Source organism: Ictidomys tridecemlineatus, chromosome 3 (assembly GCF_052094955.1).
Source record: "Ictidomys tridecemlineatus isolate mIctTri1 chromosome 3, mIctTri1.hap1, whole genome shotgun sequence".
Lineage (NCBI taxonomy): Eukaryota > Metazoa > Chordata > Mammalia > Rodentia > Sciuridae > Ictidomys > Ictidomys tridecemlineatus.
The window spans coordinates 126,552,312-126,577,404 of NC_135479.1; the positions used below are offsets into that span (position 1 = coordinate 126,552,312).

The window sequence follows — 25,093 nt, forward strand, 5'->3', positions numbered from 1 at the left end:
GATCTGCTGTCTTTTCTGTTTGGAAAGTTCCCAGAAAATAATTGTCGTAGAACAGAGTTTTCTTATTTTTACAACATGGTAGGAATAAAACAGTCACCAACAGCTGTATCATTCTAAAAATAACCTGTGCCACACAACTCTTAAGCCCATATTGGTTTTTCAGTCTGATGATATTATCCAAAGGATCATTGCACATGATAATAATAAACATAATAATACTTTATAATGGTGGTTCTCATATTTTATCTATATTTGTTTTTTAAAATTTTTTCAATATAATATTTATTTTTTAGTTGTAGTTGGACACAATACCTTAATTTTATTTACTTATTTTTATGTGGTGCTGAGGATCGAACACAGGGCCTCACCCGTGCCAAGCGAGCGCTCCACCGCTGAGCCACAACCCCAGACCCTATCTATTTATTTTTTATTGGTTCTTTTTAGTTATACATCATAGTAGAATCCATTTTTATATAATTATGTAAGCAAGGAACACATCATACTCTAATTAGGACCCATTCTTGTAGATGTACACAATGGTGGGACTCACTATGATGTATTCATATATGTACATAGAAAAATTATATCAAATTGTTTCCACTGTTTTACCTTTTCCTATCCCCATCCTTTTCCTTTATTCCTCTTTGTCTAAGACACTGAACTTCTATTCCTTCCCTCACACCCGCCCTTCTTGTGAGTTAGCATCCACGTATCAGAGAATATTTGACCTTTGGCTTTTGGGGATTGGCTTTAAAAAATTAATTAGCATGAAAATCTCCAGATCCATCTATTTACCAGCAAATGTCATAAAGTCATTCTTCTTTATGGCTGAGAATATTTCATTGTATATAGAAACCACATTTTCTTTAGTCATTTATCTATTGAAGGGCACCTAGGTTGGTTTCATAGCTTAGCTGTTGTGAATTGAGCTGCTATAGACATTAATGTGGCTGCATCACTCCAGTATGCTGATTTTAAATCTTTTGGATATATACTAAGGAGTGGGATAGCTGGGTCAAATGGTGGTTCTATTCCTAGTTTTTTGAGGAATCTCCAAACTGCTTTCCAGAGTGGTTGCATCAATTTGCTATCTCACCAGCAATGTATGAATGTACCTTTTTCCCCACATCTTCGCCAAAATTTGTTGTTATATTCTTTAAACTTTATTAATGAGCCAATTTTATATGTAACTAACTTAACATAGTTCAAATGATTTTGAAGAAAGAATGAAATTACCTTTTACCTTACTTCTGATTAACACCATGTTATTCTTTCTGTTCAGATGTTTGGAAACTGGACTTTTGGCACTTTGGTCTTTACAGTCATGGTTATTACAGTCACAGTAAAGGTATGATACTGGAATTAGAAACATAGATACATTTTGTGCCTGTATAATTAGCAGTTGAATATTCTTTTTTTCTCCCCCCCCCACTATCAGTAGATGTTTTCCTTATTCAACAGTGGATAATTTCACTGATTGCTATTTTAGTATTCATTTAAATTTTTTATCTGAAGTTTTTGGAAAACTTCAGCCTATTTTTATGGTCAAATAAAAGTCACTGAAATTGTACAGCTCTGTATATATACAAAACACACAGTTGTTTTAGACTATGGAGTTGAGATAGAATCATCACATGAAATTTCAGTGCTGCTTTCTCACAGGCAAAATAATAAACTTGAAATTATGTAACTTTCTACTAGTAGCCTTTCATTAATACTTATATTCTGTGAGACTGTGCGGTGAGACTTTTAAATACGTAATGTGCTTTATCCTTGAGTTTTATCTAAGAGGATAATGTTTTATTATTTTACATTTCTAAGACTTTTCAAATTTTTTTTAGATGGCTTTGGAAACTCATTTTTGGACTTGGATCAACCATCTTGTTACCTGGGGATCTATTATATTTTATTTTGTATTTTCTTTGTTTTATGGTGGGATTCTCTGGTGAGTGACTTTAATTATATCTATTCAGCTATAATAAATATTTATAGTTATGGGTTATATCATGAATAAATTCTGCTCAGAATAGTTTTGAACCCCATCCTAGCAATAAGTTCACTTCTTTCAGTTTATATTGTGTTTGCCTTTTGTGCCTTTGATCTGTTTACTAAGCAAAAACTTTAGAAGTTAGGCAAAAAAATTTGGATTTAGCTAATCATCAACTTTTATTTAGGATCATAGAAGGATACTCTATGCATTTTGTTTGTCTGTAATCCTCTTCCCAGAGTACTCTTAAAATTGTTTATTTTCAGCCATGTGCCGTGGTGTATGCCTGTAATCCCAGCGGCTCAGGAGGCTGAGGCAGGCAGATCATGAGTTCAAAGCCACCCTCAGCAATTTAGCAGGGACTTAGCAGTTCAGTGAGACCCTGTCTCAAAATAAAATACAAAATAGGGCTGTGGATGTGGCTCAGTAGTTATTTATTTTCAAATATGATGTGTTTCTATTATATCTTGATTAAGTTATCTTTCAGGGTTTTTTTGTTTGTTTGTTTTTGTTTTTTTATTAAGCCCACTGTCTTTCTTCTCAGGCCATTTTTAGGTTCCCAGAATATGTACTTTGTATTTATTCAGCTCCTATCAAGTGGTTCTGCTTGGTTTGCCATAATCCTTATGGTTGTAACTTGTCTCTTTCTTGATGTTGTGAAGAAAGTATTTGACCGACAGCTTCATCCAACAAGTACTGAAAAGGCACAGGTAAGCACTTTTTATTTCAATATCTTTTTAGTTAAGAGCTTTAGTTATAAACAACTATGATTATAATTTGCTTATGTCATAAAATAGAAAATAACTCATTCCTATATCAAGTATTTTATAATATAAACATTATTAAATGTGATATTTTTAAGTTGTTTAAAATTATATCATGTTATTAATAAAATTCCAGGTATTTAAATATCAAACTTTCAAGTTTTATTCACATAATATTAGAAAATGTATTAAATAATATTATCAAGTTATTCCAGATACATCTGAGATATATGGCCTTGTCTTAGAAACGTTAGAATTCAAGTAATATTTTTTATGTTATATGGTCTTTAACAAAAGAATATGAAATAAATTCTTTAACCTAAATAATTTTTACAGAATGAATTTTTATAAAATATATTCTTTCACTAAACATTTATTAATAAACATTAAATTACAGCAAATATTAACAGCATGTTACATAGTGCTTAAGAATATGATGTTTAGATCCTGATAGATCTTAATTTGAATCCCAGCTCTGCCACTTAGTAGTATTATGAGTTTGAATTCTAGTTTCCTCAATGGTAAAGTGATAGATATATCTTTTTCATTCCTACTGTAGTTAAGATTAAGTGAAAAAATGTTTAAAAATAGTATATGCCCAAGAAATGGTACATATTTAATTGAATGTGCCTTTTTTGTATGTTTAATTGGTATAGAATATATTTTCATCTCCTTTTATGCCTTGTTAAAAGCTGAATTTAAGCCAGGTACAGTGTATGCATCTGTAATCCTACCCAGCTACTTGGAAGACTGAGGCAGGAAGATGACATGTTTGAGGCCATCTTCTGCAACTTGGCAAGACCCTGTTTGAAAATTTAAAAAAATAAAAAGGACTAGGGGTAGAGATCTCAGTGGTAGAGGGACCCTGTGGGTTCAATCCCCTGCACTGGGGGGAAAAAAAAGAGCTTGAGTTCCTTAATCATTTAGTCCAAGCCAGGTTGATATTTTTTCAACATTATTTTTGTTTCATGCCAAGCAAATTTTATTAAGATTTTGAAAATGTGTATTCATCTTACAAACAGAAAAAGTGCTAAGTATTTAGTGATTTAAATTATGATTTCTAAATAGTACATTGGTTTTAATTTATCTACTTCAGTAGTTTTTTTGTTTTGTTTTGTTTTGTTTTTACTTTGGTAGTTTAATACAAATACTGTCTTATTTGGATTAGAATTCAAATGCTGTTTCAGCCATTTATAAGATAGCTGTATGTCCTTGATTAAGTCATTTTCTTAGGCCTCAATTTCCTTCTCTATAAAAATCACAATAATAATTATTACCTTATGAGGGGCTGGAGTTGTAGCTCAGCAGTAGAGTGCTTGGCCAGCACATGTGAGGCACTGGGTTCCATCCTCAGCACCACATAAAAATAAATAAAATAAAAGTATTGTGTCCAACTACAACTAAAAAAAGATTGTAAAATACTTATTATTACCTCAAGTGATTTTTGTAAGAAAGAATGAATATAAGCATCTGTCATCACTGTGCCTCTTATATAGTTGGTCCAAAATTTTTTTAAAAGTTGTCATTTTAAGTATGAGGAAGTGAGAATGTATCTATAATATTAATCTCTAAATGGGACTGAAAAATCAACATAATTGATTACTGTCTGCCTATGCATATATTTATATCAATATGGACAGACTTTTCCACTCTGCAATGTATTACTTAAATCCATTACAGACAGGTTTGTCTGTTTGTCTGTCTTACTATTTCTAAACTTGGATTTTTGGTTTTTTATTTGGGGGTGTTTTTGTTTGTTTTTGTTTGTTTGTTTGTTTTGCTTTTTTTTTTTATTATTGGGGATTGAACCCAGGGCATTTAACCACTGAGTCATGTCCCCAACTCCCTTTTTTTTTTTTAATATTTTTTAGTTGTAGTTGGACACAATATCTTTATTTTATTTATTCATTTTTTTATGTAGTGCTGAGGATCGAACCCAGCGCCTTGCACATGCTAGGTGAGCGCTATACTGCTAAGTCCCAGCCCCAGCTTCCCCCAGACCTTTTTTATATTTTATTTAGAGACAGGGTCTCACTAAGTTGCTTAGGGCCTCACTAAATTGCTAAGGCTGGCTTTGAACTCACAAAACTCCCTTAGCCTCCAGGGCTGCTGGGATTGCAGGCATGCAACACTGTACCTGGCTTAAACTTCAGATTTGTAAATTTACTATTTCTAAACTTTTCATTTATAGTTATTATTAATACATATTAATGTATTATTTTTAATACATTGTCTATGATACTTTCCTAGATTTTTATGAAGAACAATTTTCTTCCCCCTTGGCCTATATGAAGTTGTATTTAATGAAAATGTATGAATAATATCACTTAAAAATGTAATTATTTATAAAAGTAAATTGATCAGATTTATCTACATTTATCCTTTGAAATGCTGTGGTAGACAGAGCATTTATAAACTTTAGTTGTGTTTTTCATAGAGATTTCTTAATTGATATGAAGGTGATAATATTAGAATTTATTACCTTTTCTATAGCCTCTTTCCAAAGGATTACATAGGAAATATTTGGTACCTTAAGGTAGGCCCTTCACAAGAAAAAGGTTAAAAGTGCTTATGTGTATTTTGGTTCTTAACATAAGTTAAAGTGGAATGAGCATCAAATCAATAACTGAATCTATACGTGAAAGCCAGTATATTCTCTCTTTTTGACTCACTAAATTCATTTCCAAATGACTTACCCAGATGTTCTAGGCAGTCTCTTTCAAGGAAAAAACCTCCATTTCCACTCAAGGATCTTCTAGCACACTGGTGGCATTTGGTGGTTGGTTGGTGGTTGGTTGGTTTGTTTTATTTTTTACTGAAACAGTATATGGTCATTCAAATCCTATATGTGACATTATTTCTTGGCTACAGGCAGTAATCATTTTTTCAGCTTCTGCCATCACTTCTGGTTTCAAATAATGAAGAAATGGTTAGAAAATTGTCAACTACTTCATTGTTTTACTAAAAGTAACAAGAAAAATCATATTAAAAGAAGAACTATCAGCATTTATTGTGAGCTTTATTCTTCTGCAGAATAACCATGTGGTGTTACAAGTGAAAAAATATTTTTTTTGATGGCAAAGTCAACACAGTTCAAATGTCAGTCATGTATGTGTACCATGTACATTTCCTACTCTTGTGGGAACAGATGTTCAATATTTACAAACCTTGTCCTGTGTCTGTCTCATAGGTGATGAATAGAGCTCACTGACTTGTTGTGTGTTCCATCCTTTTTCTGTCCACTTATAGATGTACTCCAACACAGTGGCTTTAAGTGATGAGTTCATCGCACTGCAGCCTTTATCGAGGGCAAGGAATCAGCTGAGCAAACTTAGGTAGAGTAGGAGGAATAGAACCTCATTAACTCTTCTGCATGCTAAAGGTCAATTAAACCATATCCAAAAGATAGGCAGAGGCATGAATAAAGAGTGGGGTGTTTTTTGTTAGCACAGCTCTGTCTCTGACTAATTTGACCTTTATTAGTATTATGTTAAAGCCTAAAAATCATATCCATTTCTTCTTTGAGAAGAAAATTCAGATGAAAATTCAATATAACAGGACAGAGATCTGTACCTTGTTATATATTTTACACTTGAACTATCTTTTCTAGCACAATTTTAATGCTTCTGCTTGTCATATTGTTCATATTTAAGAATGTTCCTGCATGTTGAGTAATTAAAGCTACAGAAATTCATCATAAAATTAAAATACTTAAGTTATAGTTACTTGGAAGTGAGATTTGCCCATTTTTTTTATCTTGCCTTAATCTGTGTTGTAAATACATGTGTGTTTGTGTTTGTACACTGTAATGGCTGCCTAAGCATTTCATATCCTTGCTACTATTCAGAGCATCTATAAATTGAACAATATATTTTATGTCTTATATAAACCTTTATTACCACAGACATATCAGTTCTGTCATGGAAATTTAAATCCTAGAACTTTTGATAACAGCATATCATAATAACATACTAAGTTTAATGCCATTTAAGTTTTGAAGAGAAAAAAGTCATGTAACTAAAGTTTTTCTTTAGTTTTGACACTTTTCAGTTTCTTGCCTTATCAATATCTTATAGATTCTTAATCATGTAAATTTTGATATTGCTTTTTCTTCTCAAGGTTTCTAATCTTTCCAAATTCTCTTGATTAAATGAATGGTTTTGACAAAGTACCACTTAATCTTTTTATGTAATACTGACTTTATAGTTTTGAGCTGTCTTAAAGTTTTACCAAACCTTTGGCCTTTTTATTATTAACTCAGAATTTTTTTTAAATATTGTACTTTGAATTTCTTTCAAAGATAATCATTATAGAGGAATATACAAATGGATTTCTAAGTGCTAAACTAAATTTCATATTTAAAACAAGAAAAAAACAAATGTAAAGATTTGCTTTCATTTTTCTTTGAGCCAGGTATGTATATTACAGCTTTATCAGTAGGAAACAGTGACTATATATGTCACATTTTTTAACATCTAATTATTTAATTCTAAGGCAGTAGGAGAGCTCATTATTTTAAAAAACACATTGGTCAATGAAGATAACTTTTGCATTGCGAATAATCATATTGTTATGAAATCACATTTTCACATATCATGTTACCTTAAATCAAGTGACTCTTTTTGAGCATTACTAGACCTAAAAAGAATGAGGAAGTATATTATAATCAGAGAGATCCCAGGCTCTCTAATACTGTAAGAAATTAGTAAGTTTAACATTTCTCTGCAAAAGATCACAATGAGAGCAGGTTGATCATCCCCTGTTAGGTGATGTAACCACAGAAAGAGAGCACTGGTTAGCCAGTGACCCACCTGAATGCTGATGCTGTACTTTTTGCTACTACCAGTGGTCCTAACCAAGCATACTCCCAGTTATGTTCTTGTTTCTGGGCCTCCACATTCTTCACCCATTACATGATCATTTTATGTACTCTGTTCTATTAAATTAATATCAGCAGCAAAGAAAAACAAAAAGAAGGAATATGCTCAATCAAAGGCCAGGGAGAAATAACAGTAATTCATATGAGCTATGAGTGGCTCCTAGGTGGGCATTTCTTCATAGCTGATGGTAAACATCTCTGGAAATACACCCTATAAACTTTGAATACACCTTTTTTTTAACTGTTTTTTTTAAGAGAGAGAGAATTTTTTTAATATTTATTTTTTAGTTCTCGGCGGACACAACATCTTTGTTTATATGTGGTGCTGAGGATCGAACCCGGGCAGCGCGCATGCCAGGCACGCATGCCAGGCGAGCGCGCTACCGCTTGAGCCACATCCCCAGCCCCTTTTAAACTGTTTTGAATGGTATTCCATAGCTGTGATCCATAGTTGCTGAGCTATTTAATCCTGGTGATGAAGAGCAAGATTGTATAGATATCATATATCTTTAAGAACTCTCAAATCTTAATCAGGTTAGTACTTCTTAAGATTGTTTAACAAGCCAGGTGTGGTAGCACACGCCTGTAATCCCAGTGGCTCGGGAGGCTAAGGCAAGAGGCTGAGGTAGGAGGATTGCAAGTTCAAATTTCTAGCCTCATCAACTCAGCAAGGCCCTAAGCAATTTAATGAAACCCTATCCCATCTCCTGGCTGGGTGAACCCCTGGGTTCAATCCTTGGTATGGGGGTGGGAGAAATCCTTTAACACATACTATTTATACTTTTCTTTTGACTAAAGAGTTTCTGTGTATTATAGGCAAAACTAAACTGTCTTCACGTGAACTTACTATACTCTTGAAACCGAGGAATTCTACTGCCTTTTTTTTTCTATGTAAGAAATGTACTATAGTATTTTTCATAGATACAGTTATTGGGCAGTAGTCCTAAGACTGGAAGAACACGGAGATGAGGCAGAATTTGTCTTTTATTAATTATGGACATGTTCTCATAATTTAAGAAAAGTTAAAATAAAAAAGGCTATGGCACATTTTTAAATTAAACTTCTTTAGAAGGCCTGTAATACAAATATAAGATAAAAAGAACTAAGATTCATGAAATTAGTTGGTCTTCACTAAAAATATATTTCAGATTAAAGATTAATGTTAACAAGTAGATCAAATCAAGCTCTTTGTTCACATGTCCAAAATTTGTAAGGTTATAGGAGCCTTGTTCTCTGCTGAATTCCATTTAGAGAAGTCTCCTAAGTTGGAAGCATGAGAGGTGAGAAAATGGACATACCTTTGCAATAAGAATCCAACCTTGTAGCAATGAGTTTCATAGAAGACAAAGAATTATTTTAAAGGAAACAGTTTTACTAGGCTGTATATTCAGTAAGAGATTTGTGCACTGGGAAATCATGGCTTTGTGTGCTTTGTTGTGTTCCCTTTAAGAAGCTCCTATTAACCCTACCTTGTGATAGTAAATGTGTTATTGTATGAAGATTCATTTGTGCCTTACACACTGTGGACCCAACTTATTGCTTTGATTCTAAACCTATATAATGTGAGAGTATCATTCTGTAATATGAGACTTGTTGCTTTTCTGTCCTTCTAGATGGAAGAAGATAAGGGTTCAGTCAGCTCAGCATATGAATTTGCTGAAAGCCAGCACAGAGGGGAGGACAGTAGGCACCTGCTAGCTGAGGCTTGCAGCCAGCAGGACAGTTGTTACGTGCACTAGGTAGTACTGCGCTGGACCTTCCTGGGGACTCATCTGCTAAGTTCTCATGCTTGGGCCATGCCATGGAGCACTGACCTGATGTTTCCATGTTTACTTTTCTAATTCCTTCACTGTTTCTCATGACGTTGTTTTAGTCTTTTCCTTTTTTTGTGGTCTTCACACTTTTTATGTCTATCACTGAGTATCTTATTAATCTTTCTTTGGAGTTACAGTTTCAACACCTCTTGTCTTATATTCAAGGAATCATTCCTTCTCACTTCTTTTGTTTTTTAATATTTTTAGTTCTGGATGGACACAGTACCTTTATTATTTATTTGTATGTGGTACTGAGGATTGAACCCAGTGCCTCACACATGTGAGACAAGCGCTCTACCACTGAGCTATAACCCCAGCCCTTCACTTCTCCTTTTGAAAATATGTTATGCTGTATTTCTGACTTCCAAAATCATTTTCCCCTTTGAAGTTGTGGCTGTATGACATTTTATACATTTTAACTTAGACATTTATAAGTGGGTGGCTTATAAGCCCACCTCTTGAGTTAAATAATCAAACAGATAAGTGTTTAGACTTAGTGATTTTCTGTTGGCATATATTTAACAAACTTTCAGATCTTTTCATAAATTTTTGGAGTCAAATCTTTGTAATAAAAAATATGAACTGAAAAGGGTTTAATTTACTCTCCTTTTAAGGAGTAAGACCTAACTGCTTCTAGACCTAATTAGGATATGCAAAAGTGTTTTGATTGGTAGTAATTATGAAGGATAAAAATGCCTACCACTAATAATTACATTTTTACTTGGACTAATTGCCATTATTATAATTACTGATCAAAAAGATGCTGTTGTCTTGTGTGGGATAATCAAATGATAAAGCAAAACTTTAAAACAAAGTCACTTAAAGATTATATACTTTTCAACTATTATGTATCAGACCATATTATATAACAGAACACATATAATAATTGGGAAAAATCCTAATTATTCTATAAAACATGTTTTAAAATTCGATTTCTTTAGTGAATTGACCTAAATGGATTGTCCTAAGTAGAAAATTCCTCTCAGCTATTAGAAACTTAAAAACTCTGAATTTTTATTTTGCTTTGGTATGCATCATGTGATTGTATGGTGCTTTAATATAGAAAGATTTTTATTTTCTCAATATACCCCAGTTGAGCTACAGGGAAAGCTCATGTAAAGAACTTAGCTTGGCCAAAAAAAAAAAAAAAAGATCTTGCTTGGCTAGTATTTGTATTATGCTCCAAGCAGATAATCTACTAGGGTACCTAACTATGCTAGAACTATAAAATTAATGTCCTCTATGATAGTAGTTCCCCAAGGGTTCTAGTTCAAGTTGGTATCTCATTAGACGAGGATATGGTACTACTCTGCTTTAAGATGTACATTAAAATGTACAAGATAGCTGGGAATTAGGTTCTTAGAATGCTCCCATTAAATAATAGGGGCCTTATTATTATTACAAGAACAATTAGTGAATTTTCTCCCTTATACCCTCTGATATTAATTTATGCTCCCCATTAAGTTGGAGGATTAATGTTTTTCAGGTACTGATACTTTCCCTTACCTAAACTATAAATTCCTAGTTGTATATTGTCATTTATATAACCATTTGAATAAGCACATCATTAAAATAAGGGGACTTTAGTCCCCTTTGAAACTGAGTGTGACAAATAATCAAAATAAGCTTACCTTTTAAATATAATTCTTACCGTTTGTTTATTTTCATGAATTTAGGCAATACACACAGACATCTCCTTTCTAAAAAGCCCTAAATGACAGTATGGAAGTATTTTACTTACATTTATAACTGTCTTTCAAAGTTCCAGTGTTTCAGAGTTATTATTTGTTTTACTGAAGGAGAAGGGAAGAGAAAAGGAGTTTAGAGGAATGAACATGTTCTAGAAAAAGAGGCCTTAAATGAAATGCCAGCCATCTGAATGCCAGCACTAACAGCTGTCTACATTGCAGTTAATGAGATGAAGCACTGATTTATTTTAAGGATTTTAAATACCTTTATTCTGTTTTTGTTTTTTTAACGTGGTATTAAGGATCGAACCCAGGGCCTCACGCATTCTAGGCAAGCGCTGTGCCGCTGAGCCACAACCCCAGCCCTGATTAATGATTCTTAACCAGATTTGTAAGTCAGTAATATTTGATGATTATTGATTTCATATTAAAAATAAATACATTTCTATAAACACAACTTTTTTCCAGATAAGTTCTCTTTTTTTTTTTTTTTTTTTTTTTTTTTGGTACCAGGAACTGAACCCAGGGATGCTTAATGACTAAAACACGTCCCCCCAAGCCCTATTTTATATTTAGAGATAGAGTCTCACTGAGTTGCTCAGGGTCTTGCTAAGTTGCTGAGGCTAGCTTTGAGCTCGCAATCCTCCTGCCCCAACCGCCTGAACCACTGAGATTACAGTGTGCACCACCACACTAGGTTTCCAGATAACTTCTTTTAAAGCTCAACAGGGCATTCACACTGATTATCCAGTATATAAAACAGCTTTAAAAGACAAAGACCTAATAGAGTTAATAACATGACAATTCTTATCTAAACTTAAATCATGTCATAGAAGTGATCAAAAATGCTAAAAAGTGTAAGATAATTTTTTAACATTTTATAAGATTTAAGGAAGATATCAATATGAAAATAATGAATATAAGAGCAATGAGCCAGAATTTATTTCAAAAGGCAAGTTCTATAAAGATGAACATTTTCATTGGCCATACATAGTCATGTTGAATAAACAAGATGTTTTGCTTGGCAACCCTCCTAGCTCTAAATTACATAGTTGTTACTGGGAAGCAAGTGTAGTAGAAAGTGAGGCTCACTAATAAATCAAATCTTCTGGTAAATTAAAAACTATTTCTTAGTGCCAGGCATGATGGAACACGCCTGTAATCCCAGCTGCTAGAGAGGCCGAGGCACAAGGATCGTAAGTTCAAAGCCAACTCAGCAACTTAGTAAGGCACTGAGCAACTTAGCAACACCCTGTCTCTAAATAAAATACAAAAGGGGGCTGTGGACATACCTCAGTGATTAAGTGCCCCTGAGGTTTAATCCCTGGTGCCAAAAAAAAGAAGTAGTTATTTCTTGGTGCCACTAGATAAGGTCTCACTACCATTAGTTTGTTTTTTTGCTTTTCTGTGTTTATAAATAGCCCCCCCCCCAAAAAAAAAGCCCTTTCCTTACTTTGAATGAAAATACTAATTCAATACTCCATTCCATTTCTGCCAACCCTCATTTCAAGTTGTACTGGCAGCTGTGGCTACATCATCTCTGGCTGAGCTCCTGGTTATGTATGTTAGAAAGTAGTAGAACTTTAAAATCTGCTAGAGAATAGTACAGTATTTTCTGTAGAAATCTTTACAGAAACAGTTACCCAGCATTCAGCATTTTCTAAGCAGCTGGGGCTCTTTTCTCTTTGAGGGAAAAAGGAAATAATTTTAATTCAGAAGATAATCTGAAAAAAATATTTTTTATAACAGTTCTGACATTTCAAGATATTTATCCCCCTCCCCCATCTATATCTATCTCTGTCTCTCTGGGGTTGTTCATAATTTAATCCCTGTCCTTAGATGATCAATGCAGAGTAAGGTTAATACCTAAAGTCAGATCCAGAGTAAGTAGTATTCTGCATGTATGTGGACTCTCATGCTAGTGATCTTCTGGATGTCCTTTTCAGTGAATCCCAATCAGTTGGATGAGCACCAGCTATGAGCAAAACACATGTTGTTAAAGTAAGAAGTACCAGACAAGGGCCTGGGGTTGCTCACATGTTTGAGGCACTGGGTTTAATCCTCAGCACCACAAAAAAATAAATTAGTTAAATAAAGATATTGTGTCCATCTACAACTTAAAAAAAAAAATTTTTTTTTTTAAAAAACAAGTACCATACAAGATCTTTGTCATTCCCAGTATCTCTGCTGAAATGTGCTGAAGGACCAGTTTGTTATTTTCTTGATTTTAATTTCCTGTCCATCATGAACTAGTGCTTTTATGAAAACAGTAAAAATGAATTATTAGGCAAATGAAATTTTTAAAATATACAAAATTACTCCCAATTTTTAAGTTATTATTAGATTCAACAGTTATAAAGTTGTTCTGTCAGATTTGTATAAAATTGTCTAAACTCTGTCAGATTGGCATAAAAATCTTAAAACTCTTTCTCTCACCAGACCAGCAACACTTGCTTTGTCAGCCAGTAACAAAGTATTTACAGATGAACAGAATCAGGGATCACACTTTGAGCCGCGCTACTGGTCATTTTGCATGGGGGCAGTAGTAACAACTACTCCCTTACACCTAAGCTAAGCTTTGTGGTGAATACACGGGATACTCTGCCCCCACACAGTTATTTGTTCTCTTTCATTACCCTAAGATGCCCTTTCTTTCCCATCTCCAGCTATGGCAATCCCACTCATCCTGCCGGATGTATTTCCGATGCCATTATTTTCATCAGATCTTTCATGCCTTCCCACTAGTACTACCAGCATCTGGGTCTGGGCCTTCCCCTCTCTTTTCTGAGTAGTTTGCCTCATACATAGTTGGAACAGGATAGTAGCTTGATAAACAATTTGGAACTTTGGAATCAAAGAAACCAAAACTCAATTCCCCACTTGAATGTGACCATGAACAAATTCTTGACCTCTGTTTCCTCTTCTTAACTGGAAATGATTGCTTGGCACAGTGGTGCATGACTGTAATCCCAGCAATTCCGGAAGCTGAGGCAGGAGGATTACAAGTTTGAAGCCAGCCTTAGAAACTTGGTGATACCCTATCTCAAAGTAAAAAAGGTCGGGGATGTAGCCCACAGTAGAGTGTCCCTGGGTTCAATCCCCAGTACCAAAAATAAAAAGTGGAGTGATTATGGTGCCTCTTCCAGAAGGTTGTGTTAAGCTTTCAGTAAGACAACTCATGAAAAGCATTTTTCTTAGTAACTAACACATACATAGTAAGCATTCCCTTAATACTTAATACTCTTAGAATGTCTTTCTGCCCTGTCTCTCTCGGCTTTTTCTTTACCCTCACCTCACTAGATTGAGGGTGGGGTTGCTCCACCCTATGGGCACTGGCCCAGTACCTTGTTCAATAAGTGTAAGTTGATTTTAAGTGATGCTAACAAGCAGTGAAATGGAATCCAGAGGAAAAGATTACTCATAGTTGGAGAAATGAGGGAAGTTTCCTGATAATGATAAGATTTAAACTGAACCTGGTGCAAGGTCAGCATTCTACCCTCCTTCATGACAGCTGCAACACGCCCACTGGCAGGGTGCATCTCATGGTTGGCTGGTATGGAGTCTACAAAGGAACTCAGGAAGTAGAGCAGGAAAGGCAGCCTAGAGACAGGTTGGAAAGGGCCTTCAAGGCCACTTGAGGTGTTGTGTTTTATCCTTTGACTCCAGTGGGAGCACTAGAGTCAGGTTCCTTCAGAAGGTGAATTTGAGGTTGGGGGAAACTGGAGACCAGGGACCCAAATGTGACAAAACTGGGAAACTGATGAAATCCTGTTACTTAAACCAGTATTTCCCAAACCATTCCTCTGAATATTAATGTTCCTCCTGGTATTGATTACTGTTTCCTGGTGAAACAGGGTGGTAGAGTGTGGGGGTTAGTGAAAAAAGATAATCCTAGTATGTGAAGCTTCCCCCATGGAGACCAGCACTCCATGTGCTATGTGTTGAATCGTATCTTACTGACAATCTTTTATTTAAGTCTGTTTAGGATTTAATTGAATTAGTGTTTTCCAAACTTAAGTGATTATAGATTTTGTTTTTCTTCTGTGAAATATCTAGAAACATCTCAAAAAACAGAGTTTAAGAGACAGTGCCCTCAACAGTTCTAAACCAAGGGTATCTAAATGAAACAAGTAAGATTGGGTTCTTTCTCAGTGTTTAGCAGATCCTAGGATATTGGTGCAACCAGGCAGTTGCCAAACAGGAGCAATGTTCTGTCTCACACTGCTCAGTGTTGGGCAGGAGCATGGATCTCATTGGGACCTCACTGATTGCTTACACTCAGAAGGCCAGGGTATTTATGTTCCACCACATTCACCTCTCTGTCCATTGTGTCTCCACAAATGTCCTTTGTTGCCATGCCTCCACATGACACATGGTGATTCCCAACCTTTGTGGAAGTGTCCATTCTATTGAATTTGTTTATTGTTCTCCTTCCCTTGCCTTCAAAAGATCTGTTATGCAGGATATTATATATTAATGAAAAGTGAATTAAAATTAATTATTTAAAAATGACAACCCTTGAGAAATTTATTAGGAGCACTCCTGACTAGCAAAACCAAGGTTGGGATTCATTAAGCTGTGTGGTCATACCATATTTTTTTTCTCATTCTAACATAATTAAAATTGTTATTATAATGTAATTAATTATCTTGCTGGGCTGTTTTTGCCTGAATCAATATAAATCTTGGATATTTGAGAACTTAATTCAACTTTAAATCTTAATAGTATTATTTATTAACTTGTTTAATGAAGTTTAACCCATGTGCCACTAGACCACTCACTGTTAAACAGATAATGAGATGGATGGCACTTCATAGTTGGTTAGCAATTTAAGGTAAATGATATTTTTTTCAAAGATAATTATTGAGTGGATTTATGTAGAGTGCTTAGATCTGGCACATAGTACACCCTGTATCAAGTGTTTGCTCCTATTATTGTTATTTTTCTTATGAGAGATTGGGCATAGGTTCCTGTCTGGTTGTTACTTCTCAGTCTTCCAGATAATTCACTTTCCAGTTTCCATGATTGCTACACTTTTTTTTTTTTATTATTGTAATTGCAGGAGCATTTCACCTAAGCAAAGACTCCAAGAAAAATTAGAATTTGCTGAATTTCTGAGTGACTGATATAAATGAGAATTGATAATAATAAATTATTAAAATAGGCTATTAAATTCCTAAATCCTTGCAGATTTAAATACTATCTAGCTTGTTATGTTTATATAATTTTTTTACTAGACTTGTCATTAGGACACAAGGCTTTTAAATATTTTTTATGATTATGCTCTATAAAATTAAAACCTTGTATACAGTTCCATAGTGTAGAAAACATATATACTTATAAACATTGCTTTTGGTTTTAAAATGCTTGTGATTTTTTTTTTAGTTCTTTTATATTAGTCCAAATCTATAAATAACTAATTTTTTTTTTCTTTTCAACTCCTTCAGCTTACTGAAACAAATTCAAGTATCAAGTGCTTGGACTCCATGTGCTGCTTCCCAGAAGGAGAAACAGCGTGCGCATCTATTAGAAGAATGCTGGAACGAGTCATAGGAAGATGTAGTCCAACACACATCAGCAGGTGTGACATTTCTCTAAGTAGCCTTTGCTGCAGATGAGTACCTGTAAACTGGAACAGGATGAACCTGCAGCTCTAGATATCCAATAAATCAGCAGCTGGTTTTACCAACTGAAGCAGGAAGTCTACTACTTATTAGCACTCTTTGATGGTAGATTTCACTTGTGGCTTTGGGGTGGGATTCTTTCACTCACAAAGGAAGAGAAGGCACTTTGAAGAGACTTTTCATCCAATGAACAAAATAATTCTGTTTATATTCTTTCTAAAATGTGGTAAATACAAATGTGTATATGATACTCTTTCTTGATTTGTATAACTTTCTTTTTTTAATAATACCTCTACTACTGCTTGATTTCCTGCTGAGCTTTTTCCTATTTGTCTTTACAAAATAATCTTCACATACAGTGAAGTCAAAGGTCTTTGCTTTTCCTATTCTTCATGTCTGTTTTCTAGTCAATCGAGGTTGAACACAGAAGGCTGTATTTCTGCCCCCGACTTCTTACATCTGTAATGGAATTAGTTGTGATTTTTAAGTTTCTTTAATTTGATATTTATTGTCTAATTAAAAGTTTATAGGGTTGGGGTTGTGGCTGTATGATAGAGTGCCTGCTTAGCACGTGTGAGACACTGGGTTCGATCCCTAGCACCACATAAAAAAAAAATGAGTTTTTTTTAAAAATCATAAGTTAGGTCTTAGACCTAATTTATAAGATTATGGGTCAGAAGAATCTTAGCATTTTTGTCCCCTCCCAAATCTATTTCTTGAATTAGATTTATCACAGCTTGCTTTTGTGGATCATAACAAAAAATGCCATTTTTTAGCAAATCCTATTTAAAACTGATTTGACACTGAAGTGGATTCATTTATTCATACATTTACCCAAGATATATATCATTATTGAGGGGATACTAGGGAATAAAAATAGCTCTCTCTGTACTTGGTGTTCTTTAGGGGGATGATATCATACTCCCAAAATCAGAACAGCAGTGCTATGGTGTGCGTGAAGGCTTACAGTGGACACAGATAGATGTTGATGCCCGTTGTCCACAGTATGCCATATGAATATTATCACTTACCATCTCTGCCATGGCTTTGGCTTGGGAAGTGCCCAGGAGCAAGAAATAAAGGATGGGAGGGACCCTACTCTTGCCTACTAATAAGCTTTGTGTTTTTAAAAAATTATGAGAATGATATCATTCATGTATTTTAACATTGAGGAAACTTTTACTGGTGAACTTGTTAGTCCTCACTTTGGCTTTGGATATGGCCAGGATTTTATAGTATAGTTGGGCTGATAAATAGCATTTCTATGTTAATATTATGTCCATGGTTTTAACCCTCATTTATTCTGACTTAATTATAATATGTGATCCAAAATATTTTACTAATGCTGTGATATTATTTTGTAGTAATTTCATACCACATAAAAGTTTACCATGAGCAATTAAATTTACTGGGATTTTGTTATATCTTATGCAATGGTATTATAAAGTACACCATAAGTAGCTCTGTCATGCACTTAGGCTGGTGAGTTTTCCAAAAGATGTTCCAGAAGGATCTTGTGTTTTTATTTTACCTGATAACAGTTTTACTGCACAGAACCAAGATAGGAGTTAGATTAAGATACTACAATAGAACTTAAGTAGAATTTTTGAAATTTCTACTTTAACAGAGATTCCTCTTATATCTTTGATAATGATTTTAAAAGCTAGAATTAATTTTAAATGAGAAAAAAAATTGTTCACTTTCTACATTTATCCATTTCTCTAATATCAATTGTATGATGCCCCAATATGCTTTGCACAGCCTTTTTTTATTACCCCTTTTGACCCTGACTCCAAGGGTTATTCAATTTATTTTGGCAGTTCTCTTAAAGGTAGCTATTATCATCTAGTCATTCAAAGTTGTATCATATTCTTTTCTGAGACTTCCTTCCCTAAAAAATGTTTAACTTTATCTTTACTATCATATTTGACACACTGTAAATCCCTTTTCAGTGTTGTCCAACATCTCAGGTTATATTATTTGTTACTGTTATCATTTTCTCCTTGTACCTAAAATGAAAGATCTACAAAGTCCTTTTAGATCTGACAGGTTGCATTTTGGGGTTTTTTGTTTGTTTGTTTGTTTGTTTTTTAGGGGATAAAATCATACAAAACACAGAGCTACTTGGTGCTTTTCAAAGGGCTATATGAAGATTGCCATAGGTCCATCAACATTATATTTAGACTTTAATAGTCATTTTGATATGTAGAGTCTTGTTTTTGTTTTCTACATATAATTGTATTTGTGAAATATGTTTGGCATTTTTATTTTGGAGCAGGCTGTCTTTTTATTTCTATTTCATGTGTAATTTAAGGCAAGACTGAGAACTCCATTACAAAATGTAGAAACTTCATGGCTACTTGTTCCATTGAAAGATTGTACATAACAGTAGTGGCCATCACTTAAAAAATACAACAGTGCTTTTATATTACAGATTTCTCTGCTTAAAATTCTTACCATTCATACACAAAAATTTTACTTATATTTTATTAATTAATGTTGTCAAAGGAATATGCCATATTATAAACTTAGTTTGAAAGGGAGCATTATGCTGCTTTGTAAAGGATAAGCCATGTAGTAGCCTAAAGAGCTGTCTCAGCAATGAATGATTTTCTGTATGTATTTTACTACAGGTACTTTATCCTAATCAAAACAATCTTTTAAATAGAAAGGAGGTAATAGTTAATATGTAGTTCAGCTGTTTAATTTTCTATCAGAAATTTTATTTAACATGAATACACATGTGTGCTTTGAAAAGATAAAAAATGAAGGAAACCTTGCCTAATAAGATTTCTTGTGTAAACAATGGTTGGAAAGAGGAAGGACTAATACAAAATATTGTCAGTTTGGAATTGCACATTTGACTGCAGATAATTGGGTACTGGCAGTTAAGTTATAGTTAAAAGCATGCTTCCCCCTGCACCACCATAAGTACTTAACTCTGTAAGAAACATTTTTATATTCTCATTTTTATTAATGTATCCTATAAGTACTGGGTGCCTAATGTGTGCCAGATGCAGTTCTAGATGCTAGAAAGACAATAATGAACAAGTCCTTCCTTAAATTGAGGTAGAAGTTGTTCAGGCTTTTGTGGAAACCAAGCTTGTTTTCCTATTTGCCCAATTTTGTAAAATTTCTAGATTCAAACTTTATTATGACTGTGCTCACTTTGACTCAAACTTGAACTACATACAAACTGAGAGTCTGTAGCAAACATAAGATGTTTGATAAAGAGGAATTGGGGCTGTTTTCAATAATAGTCTCTTCCTCTGATATCTCTGCTTAGGCAAAGCAGGAACTGTGGCAAAAGTTATATAAAATGTATTTATTGTTAAGTGCTTTTAGTTTCCTAAGAAAAGCCACTCTTTATGTGATTATCCTGCTATGTCCTTGAGTTAGGGTAATCTATTTTAGGCACAGCAGGCTACTTTGGGTCTTGAGTTATTTTAGCTTAAGTTAACTCAAGCTAATTTAAGTTTACAGCTGCAAATAAAGTATTACATATTGAATTGCTCAAGGGCCTTATCACTCCAACAATAATTAACTTTTCCAGACCAATAAAGGATCATTTTTTTTCTTAGATAAGTGAAAATGCTAGTGACCTACAAGTGTCTTTGAAAATCTTTTGAGTAAACCATTTGCTGCATTCACCCTAATTAGGTTTCAATCTTTAGAGTAGAATTTATAGCTGAAAAGATGTGACAAATAAATACGAATTTCATTCCAAGGCTTTTGGTAAGTGTGGATGTTGTTTTTTTCTGAAATGTCAAAATAGAGTTGTTTTTCAGTAAAACTGAATGTGTATAACTCTTAGTAACATTTATTTTTACTGGGTTATTAGGATTTAAAAAGCATCTCACGCTTTACTACCTATAGAAATTGTTTTAATGCTAATGAATATTTGAATTTTGGCTAATATTTTTATATGATTTATAGAGCATAATTTTTCCCTAGTTTTTATATAATATAAATAGAATGGTCATTCAGTGTTGGTCTGAAGAACTTCTCTTTAGCATTTAAAAATGATTGAATCAGTGATTATTTTAAAACTCAAATTGCATTTTGGTCCTAAGTTTTACAGTCAATTTTTTTCTCAATTAAAACATAGGTCCTAGTGAGCCAAACTTTTCTCTTATTGTTACTTTAGATCATGGAGTGCATCGGATCCTTTCTATACCAACGACAGGAGCATCTTGACTCTCTCCACAATGGACTCATCTACTTATTAAAGGGGCATTAGTACTTTGGGGAGCAATTTCACCTCCTTTCCTCAGATTCAGGGTGATCATCCTGTAAATGGCCACACTAGCTGTGAAATTACTTTCTGAAATCTCTGGAGTAGTTCATACTCACTCAGAGTAATAATGACAAACAGAAAATTAAAATGAACCCTTCTCTCCCTTTAATTTTAATCTATTATTTCATGTTAAAATTTATGAATAAAGAGACATTTTCAGTCTCTTTGTCTGGGTTGTCCCTTGTGCTTATGGGACTCCTAATGGCATTTCAGCTTGTTGCTGAGGCTACTGTATTTTAATATCAAAGTAGAAGGAGATAACTTCTAGTTATGTGTATTTTTTAGAATTAGCTTAATTGACTCTTCTATTTAAACTTGCTTCTGTAAATTATGCTGAAAGTTTGCCTTGAGAACTCTATTTTTTTATTAGAGTTATATTTGAAGCTTTTCATGGGAAAAAAATGTGAATTTTAAGGAATTCTGGTCCTGCATTGACCTGTGTTGTTAATTCATTAGTATTTTTAAGTTCACAGAGCAAATTAGGAGAATATATTTCCAATCATTATTTACTGCAGTATGAGGAATAAATTTATACCTATACCAAATTTCTCTAAATGTAGCCCAGCTAGTAAACCTGATAAATGCAAAGAGGGTTTATCATATCTTATATATAAATCAGAAATCAGGTCCAGTCACCAAATTTCAAAGTGATGTATACTAACATTTTTGTGACTGAATATGAAGAACCTATAGTGGGTAAATGTGATACTATTATCATATTATTAATTTGTCTTTATCATTGGATCTTTTGCATGCTTTAACCTGGCTAATATATTTAAATTTGCATTCTTTCTCTCTCTTTATCCAAAGGCTCTGTTGAGTATTTTATGACAATGTTGTAAGTTCAACTATATCAATAAAAAACAAATTTGGACAGTATTTAAATATTGCAGATACTTTTAATTATACAAATCAAATTTGGGTAACTATGCTGGGTGTGGTGGTACATGCCTGAAATCCCAGCAGCTTGGGAGGTCAAGGAGGGAAGATAGATAGTGAGTTCAAGAGCAGTGTGGGCAACTTAGCGAGGCCCCATCATCAAAAAGAAAAAAAAGAAAGAAAGAGTAATTAAATTAATAAAAATGGAACAGCCTCTTATGGCCAACTTAGAATTACTCTTGCCTTTCTGTAAGAGACTTCAAAATAAAGAATTTCTGCCTTTTTTTGTTGTTGTTGTTGTTAGTGTATGTTATCTAAGTTGCAGCAGACCACCACTGTAAATTAAACTGCTCAAGGTCCCATATAAGGTATATTGTTGGTTGGGACTGCGGAAAATAAATCAAACAAAGTCTAAAACGCTAAATTTTATCAGCAGTAAATAAATTTTAGCAGCAATAAAGTACTAACAATGAATAATTAGGTACATGTCACTCTAATTAACTCATTACATCTCAAAACTTAATCTCAAAATTTAATTTCTTCCCAAATGTATCATGTAGTTTCAGTATTGTCATTTGTTTTGTTTAAAAGTAATGTTATTTTAAGATTTTGAAGTATCAGTTTATATACTGTAATCTAGCTCTAAGCATACTTACAATTGTAAATAAGTGAGGTTTTTCTAGATTTTCCCTTGAGAATGTAATATTTCCTTTTTGAAGATTTATTGTGCAATTCTCTCTCTACTCATTTCCCATTTCATGAATCCAGGACTTCTGGACTTGGACTGGTGGTGAAAGAACATAGAGCAAGAATTAAGACTGCACTCTTTTTTGCTAGTAAATTATTTACTTGCTAATATAATATTTTTTCAGTAATGAAGGATATGAAGTTATTCATTTCAGGCTAAATTTCAATTTTCATAAATAGCCCTTCTTTAACAGATATTTCAGTTAGATTTAGAATGCTCTCTTATTCTGGAAGTATGCTAAAGGAATAATATGTTGTATAATGTATACACTCACCAATTCTTGTTTTAGAGAGAAATATTGCAGAAATATTCAGTGGAATAATTTAGTGGAGGACAATATGAAATTTGCTTTCTCTTGGAATGTCTTATAAAGCACATATATAACAAAATGAGATTCAGTAGGTCTGCCTTAGCAGTGTTTTGTGCCACCAAATAAACTAACTACTGACACTAGAGAAGGACCACAGAGTCATCAAGTAGTCTATGGCCAGCTGCAGGGAGATAGGTCAGCTGGCTTCCATGGGTCTTCTCATACATTTGATTGTAATTTTCTGCACTCACCCATTTGCAGTTAGTGAAGAACTTTTTTGTTTCATTGCTTTTATTGTTTTGGTACTGGAGATCAAACCCAGGGTCTGCCTCGCTCATCCTAGGCAAGTGGGCTACTGCTGAGCTATCCCAAGCCCTATTTATATTTTTCAGGAAAAAAAAAATGCTTGAGCATGCATGAGCCCTGAGTTCAGACCCCAGCACTGCAAATAAATAAATGGTACTATATGCTCACCCTGCTTTTTTGTTCAAAACTTCATTTTTTTAGGAAAATCATAAATTTTTTATTTAAGTAGTAATGCAGCCTATAAGCTTCCTGTACTTTTCTAACACTTATACTACAAAACTTTACTACATAACCAGTATTCACAGATAATTTCCCCTTGCATATTCAATGTTGATAATTTTATTCTTATCTGCCAAAACCAGAGTGAGATGCTAAATGTGTTACTGCTAGTTTACTAAGGTCTGAAATCTTTTTGCCTCGCTGGCTTTCCTTTACCTAGTCTGAAGTCTTCAGGCCTAGAGATAAAGACGATCGCCAGGTTAGTTTCCAGAATTGCCCATCAGCTTTTTCAGGTGACTCAGTGCCCTGCCTTGGCTTATAACAAGCACAGGCTCACCCTGGAAGGCGAAGAGTGGGGATTGAGAACTATAGCTGCCAAGGCTTGCTGAGGATGAAGAGAGAAGTGGGGAGAATTAATGGTCTCATTTCTCTAACTTCCCTTCTCCTTGGGTCTGAAGTTTGTGCTATATAAAGGCTTCCAGAGCTGACCCAAACTCTGGCACTCTCCTGAATAGATTTTAATTGAGGCAAATCACCTTGTTAGGAGATAACTGCATTCAGACCTATTAGTAGTACTAGGACTGCAAATAAATACTGAAGAAGATTGTGAAATTGACTTGTCTAATAATCTTGAGACTGATGATTGGCAGGAGTCAGGGAGATATATAAAAATTAAGAGACATAAGTTTTCAAAATATACTACTTTAAAAATCTCTTGGAGGCTAAGGGAAAGAGGAATTGTCCATGTTTGTGTTTTCTCTAAAAAATCAATTTGGAGTATAAGCAGGTATTAATAAAATTAACAAACCAAAGAGTTGTATTAAAATATGTTCTATTAGTTTTGGTCCCCCTATAGATAATTTTATTTCTATCTTAAAATTAGTTATCTATTTTCATTTTTTTAAAAAAACAATATATTGCTGTTTGAGATGAAATAACTTGAAAGATATTCTTACAAAAAACAGATAGTAACTAATGATATGTTTGTAATAATGGTGATTTGTTAGATTTTTATGAAGAATGAGTAGCTAGAAATATTGTAGCAATACTTAGTTTAAAACTTTGGACCTCAGACACTGTGGTTGTCTAATGTAATCCTTAAAAATTCTCTGCATTGTCAGTAACTTTACTATATTTATTGTATAGCTCTCAGTAATTTTTTTAAAGTTTATGGAATTATATTTATCAAATAAAAGTATTTCTATATAAGTAAGTGTTTCTCCATTATTTAAGCATTTTTAAAATTTTTTTTAGTTGTAGATGGATACAATACATTTATTTTATTTACTTATTTTTTTGTGGTGCTGAGGATCGAACCCAGTACCTCACAGATGCTAGGCAAGCACTCTACCGCTGAGCCACAACCCCTGCCCTATTGGTATTTTAAGCTTCTGTTCATCATAACCAGCACTGCCAAACTGGTTTCAAAATAAATGTTACTGTGTTTACCCTCCATTATAGTACAAGAGTATCATTTATGCCTTTCACTAACTGCATTTTTATAATATAGAAGTATCCAGATTTTATAAGAAATTAGTACAATTCCTGAAGAAGGGTCTGAAAGAAATGCACCAATTA

General features: G+C 33.7%; 1 protein-coding gene across 8 annotated transcripts in view; it reads left to right on the top strand.

Moving 5' to 3' along the window:
• The window catches only part of Atp11b (ATPase phospholipid transporting 11B (putative)), a 116,946-nt gene extending 92,222 nt beyond the window's left edge, over positions 1-24,724 (top strand). For 5 of the 8 annotated variants that reach the window (XM_078043712.1, XM_078043717.1, XM_078043714.1 and 2 more), the window contains 5 exons: positions 1,283-1,348; positions 1,842-1,945; positions 2,532-2,697; positions 16,580-16,713; positions 20,904-24,724. In XM_078043712.1, the coding sequence (XP_077899838.1) occupies positions 1,283-1,348; positions 1,842-1,945; positions 2,532-2,697; positions 16,580-16,713; positions 20,904-20,985 (552 nt within the window). In that variant the 3' untranslated portion in view covers positions 20,986-24,724. Of the gene's footprint in view, positions 1-1,282; positions 1,349-1,841; positions 1,946-2,531; positions 2,698-6,000; positions 6,087-9,243; positions 9,370-16,579; positions 16,714-20,903 lie in introns of those variants that run through there. The other 3 variants (XM_078043713.1, XM_078043715.1, XM_078043716.1) reach the window with 3 other exon arrangements.
• The last annotated feature ends 369 nt before the right edge of the window (positions 24,725-25,093 follow it).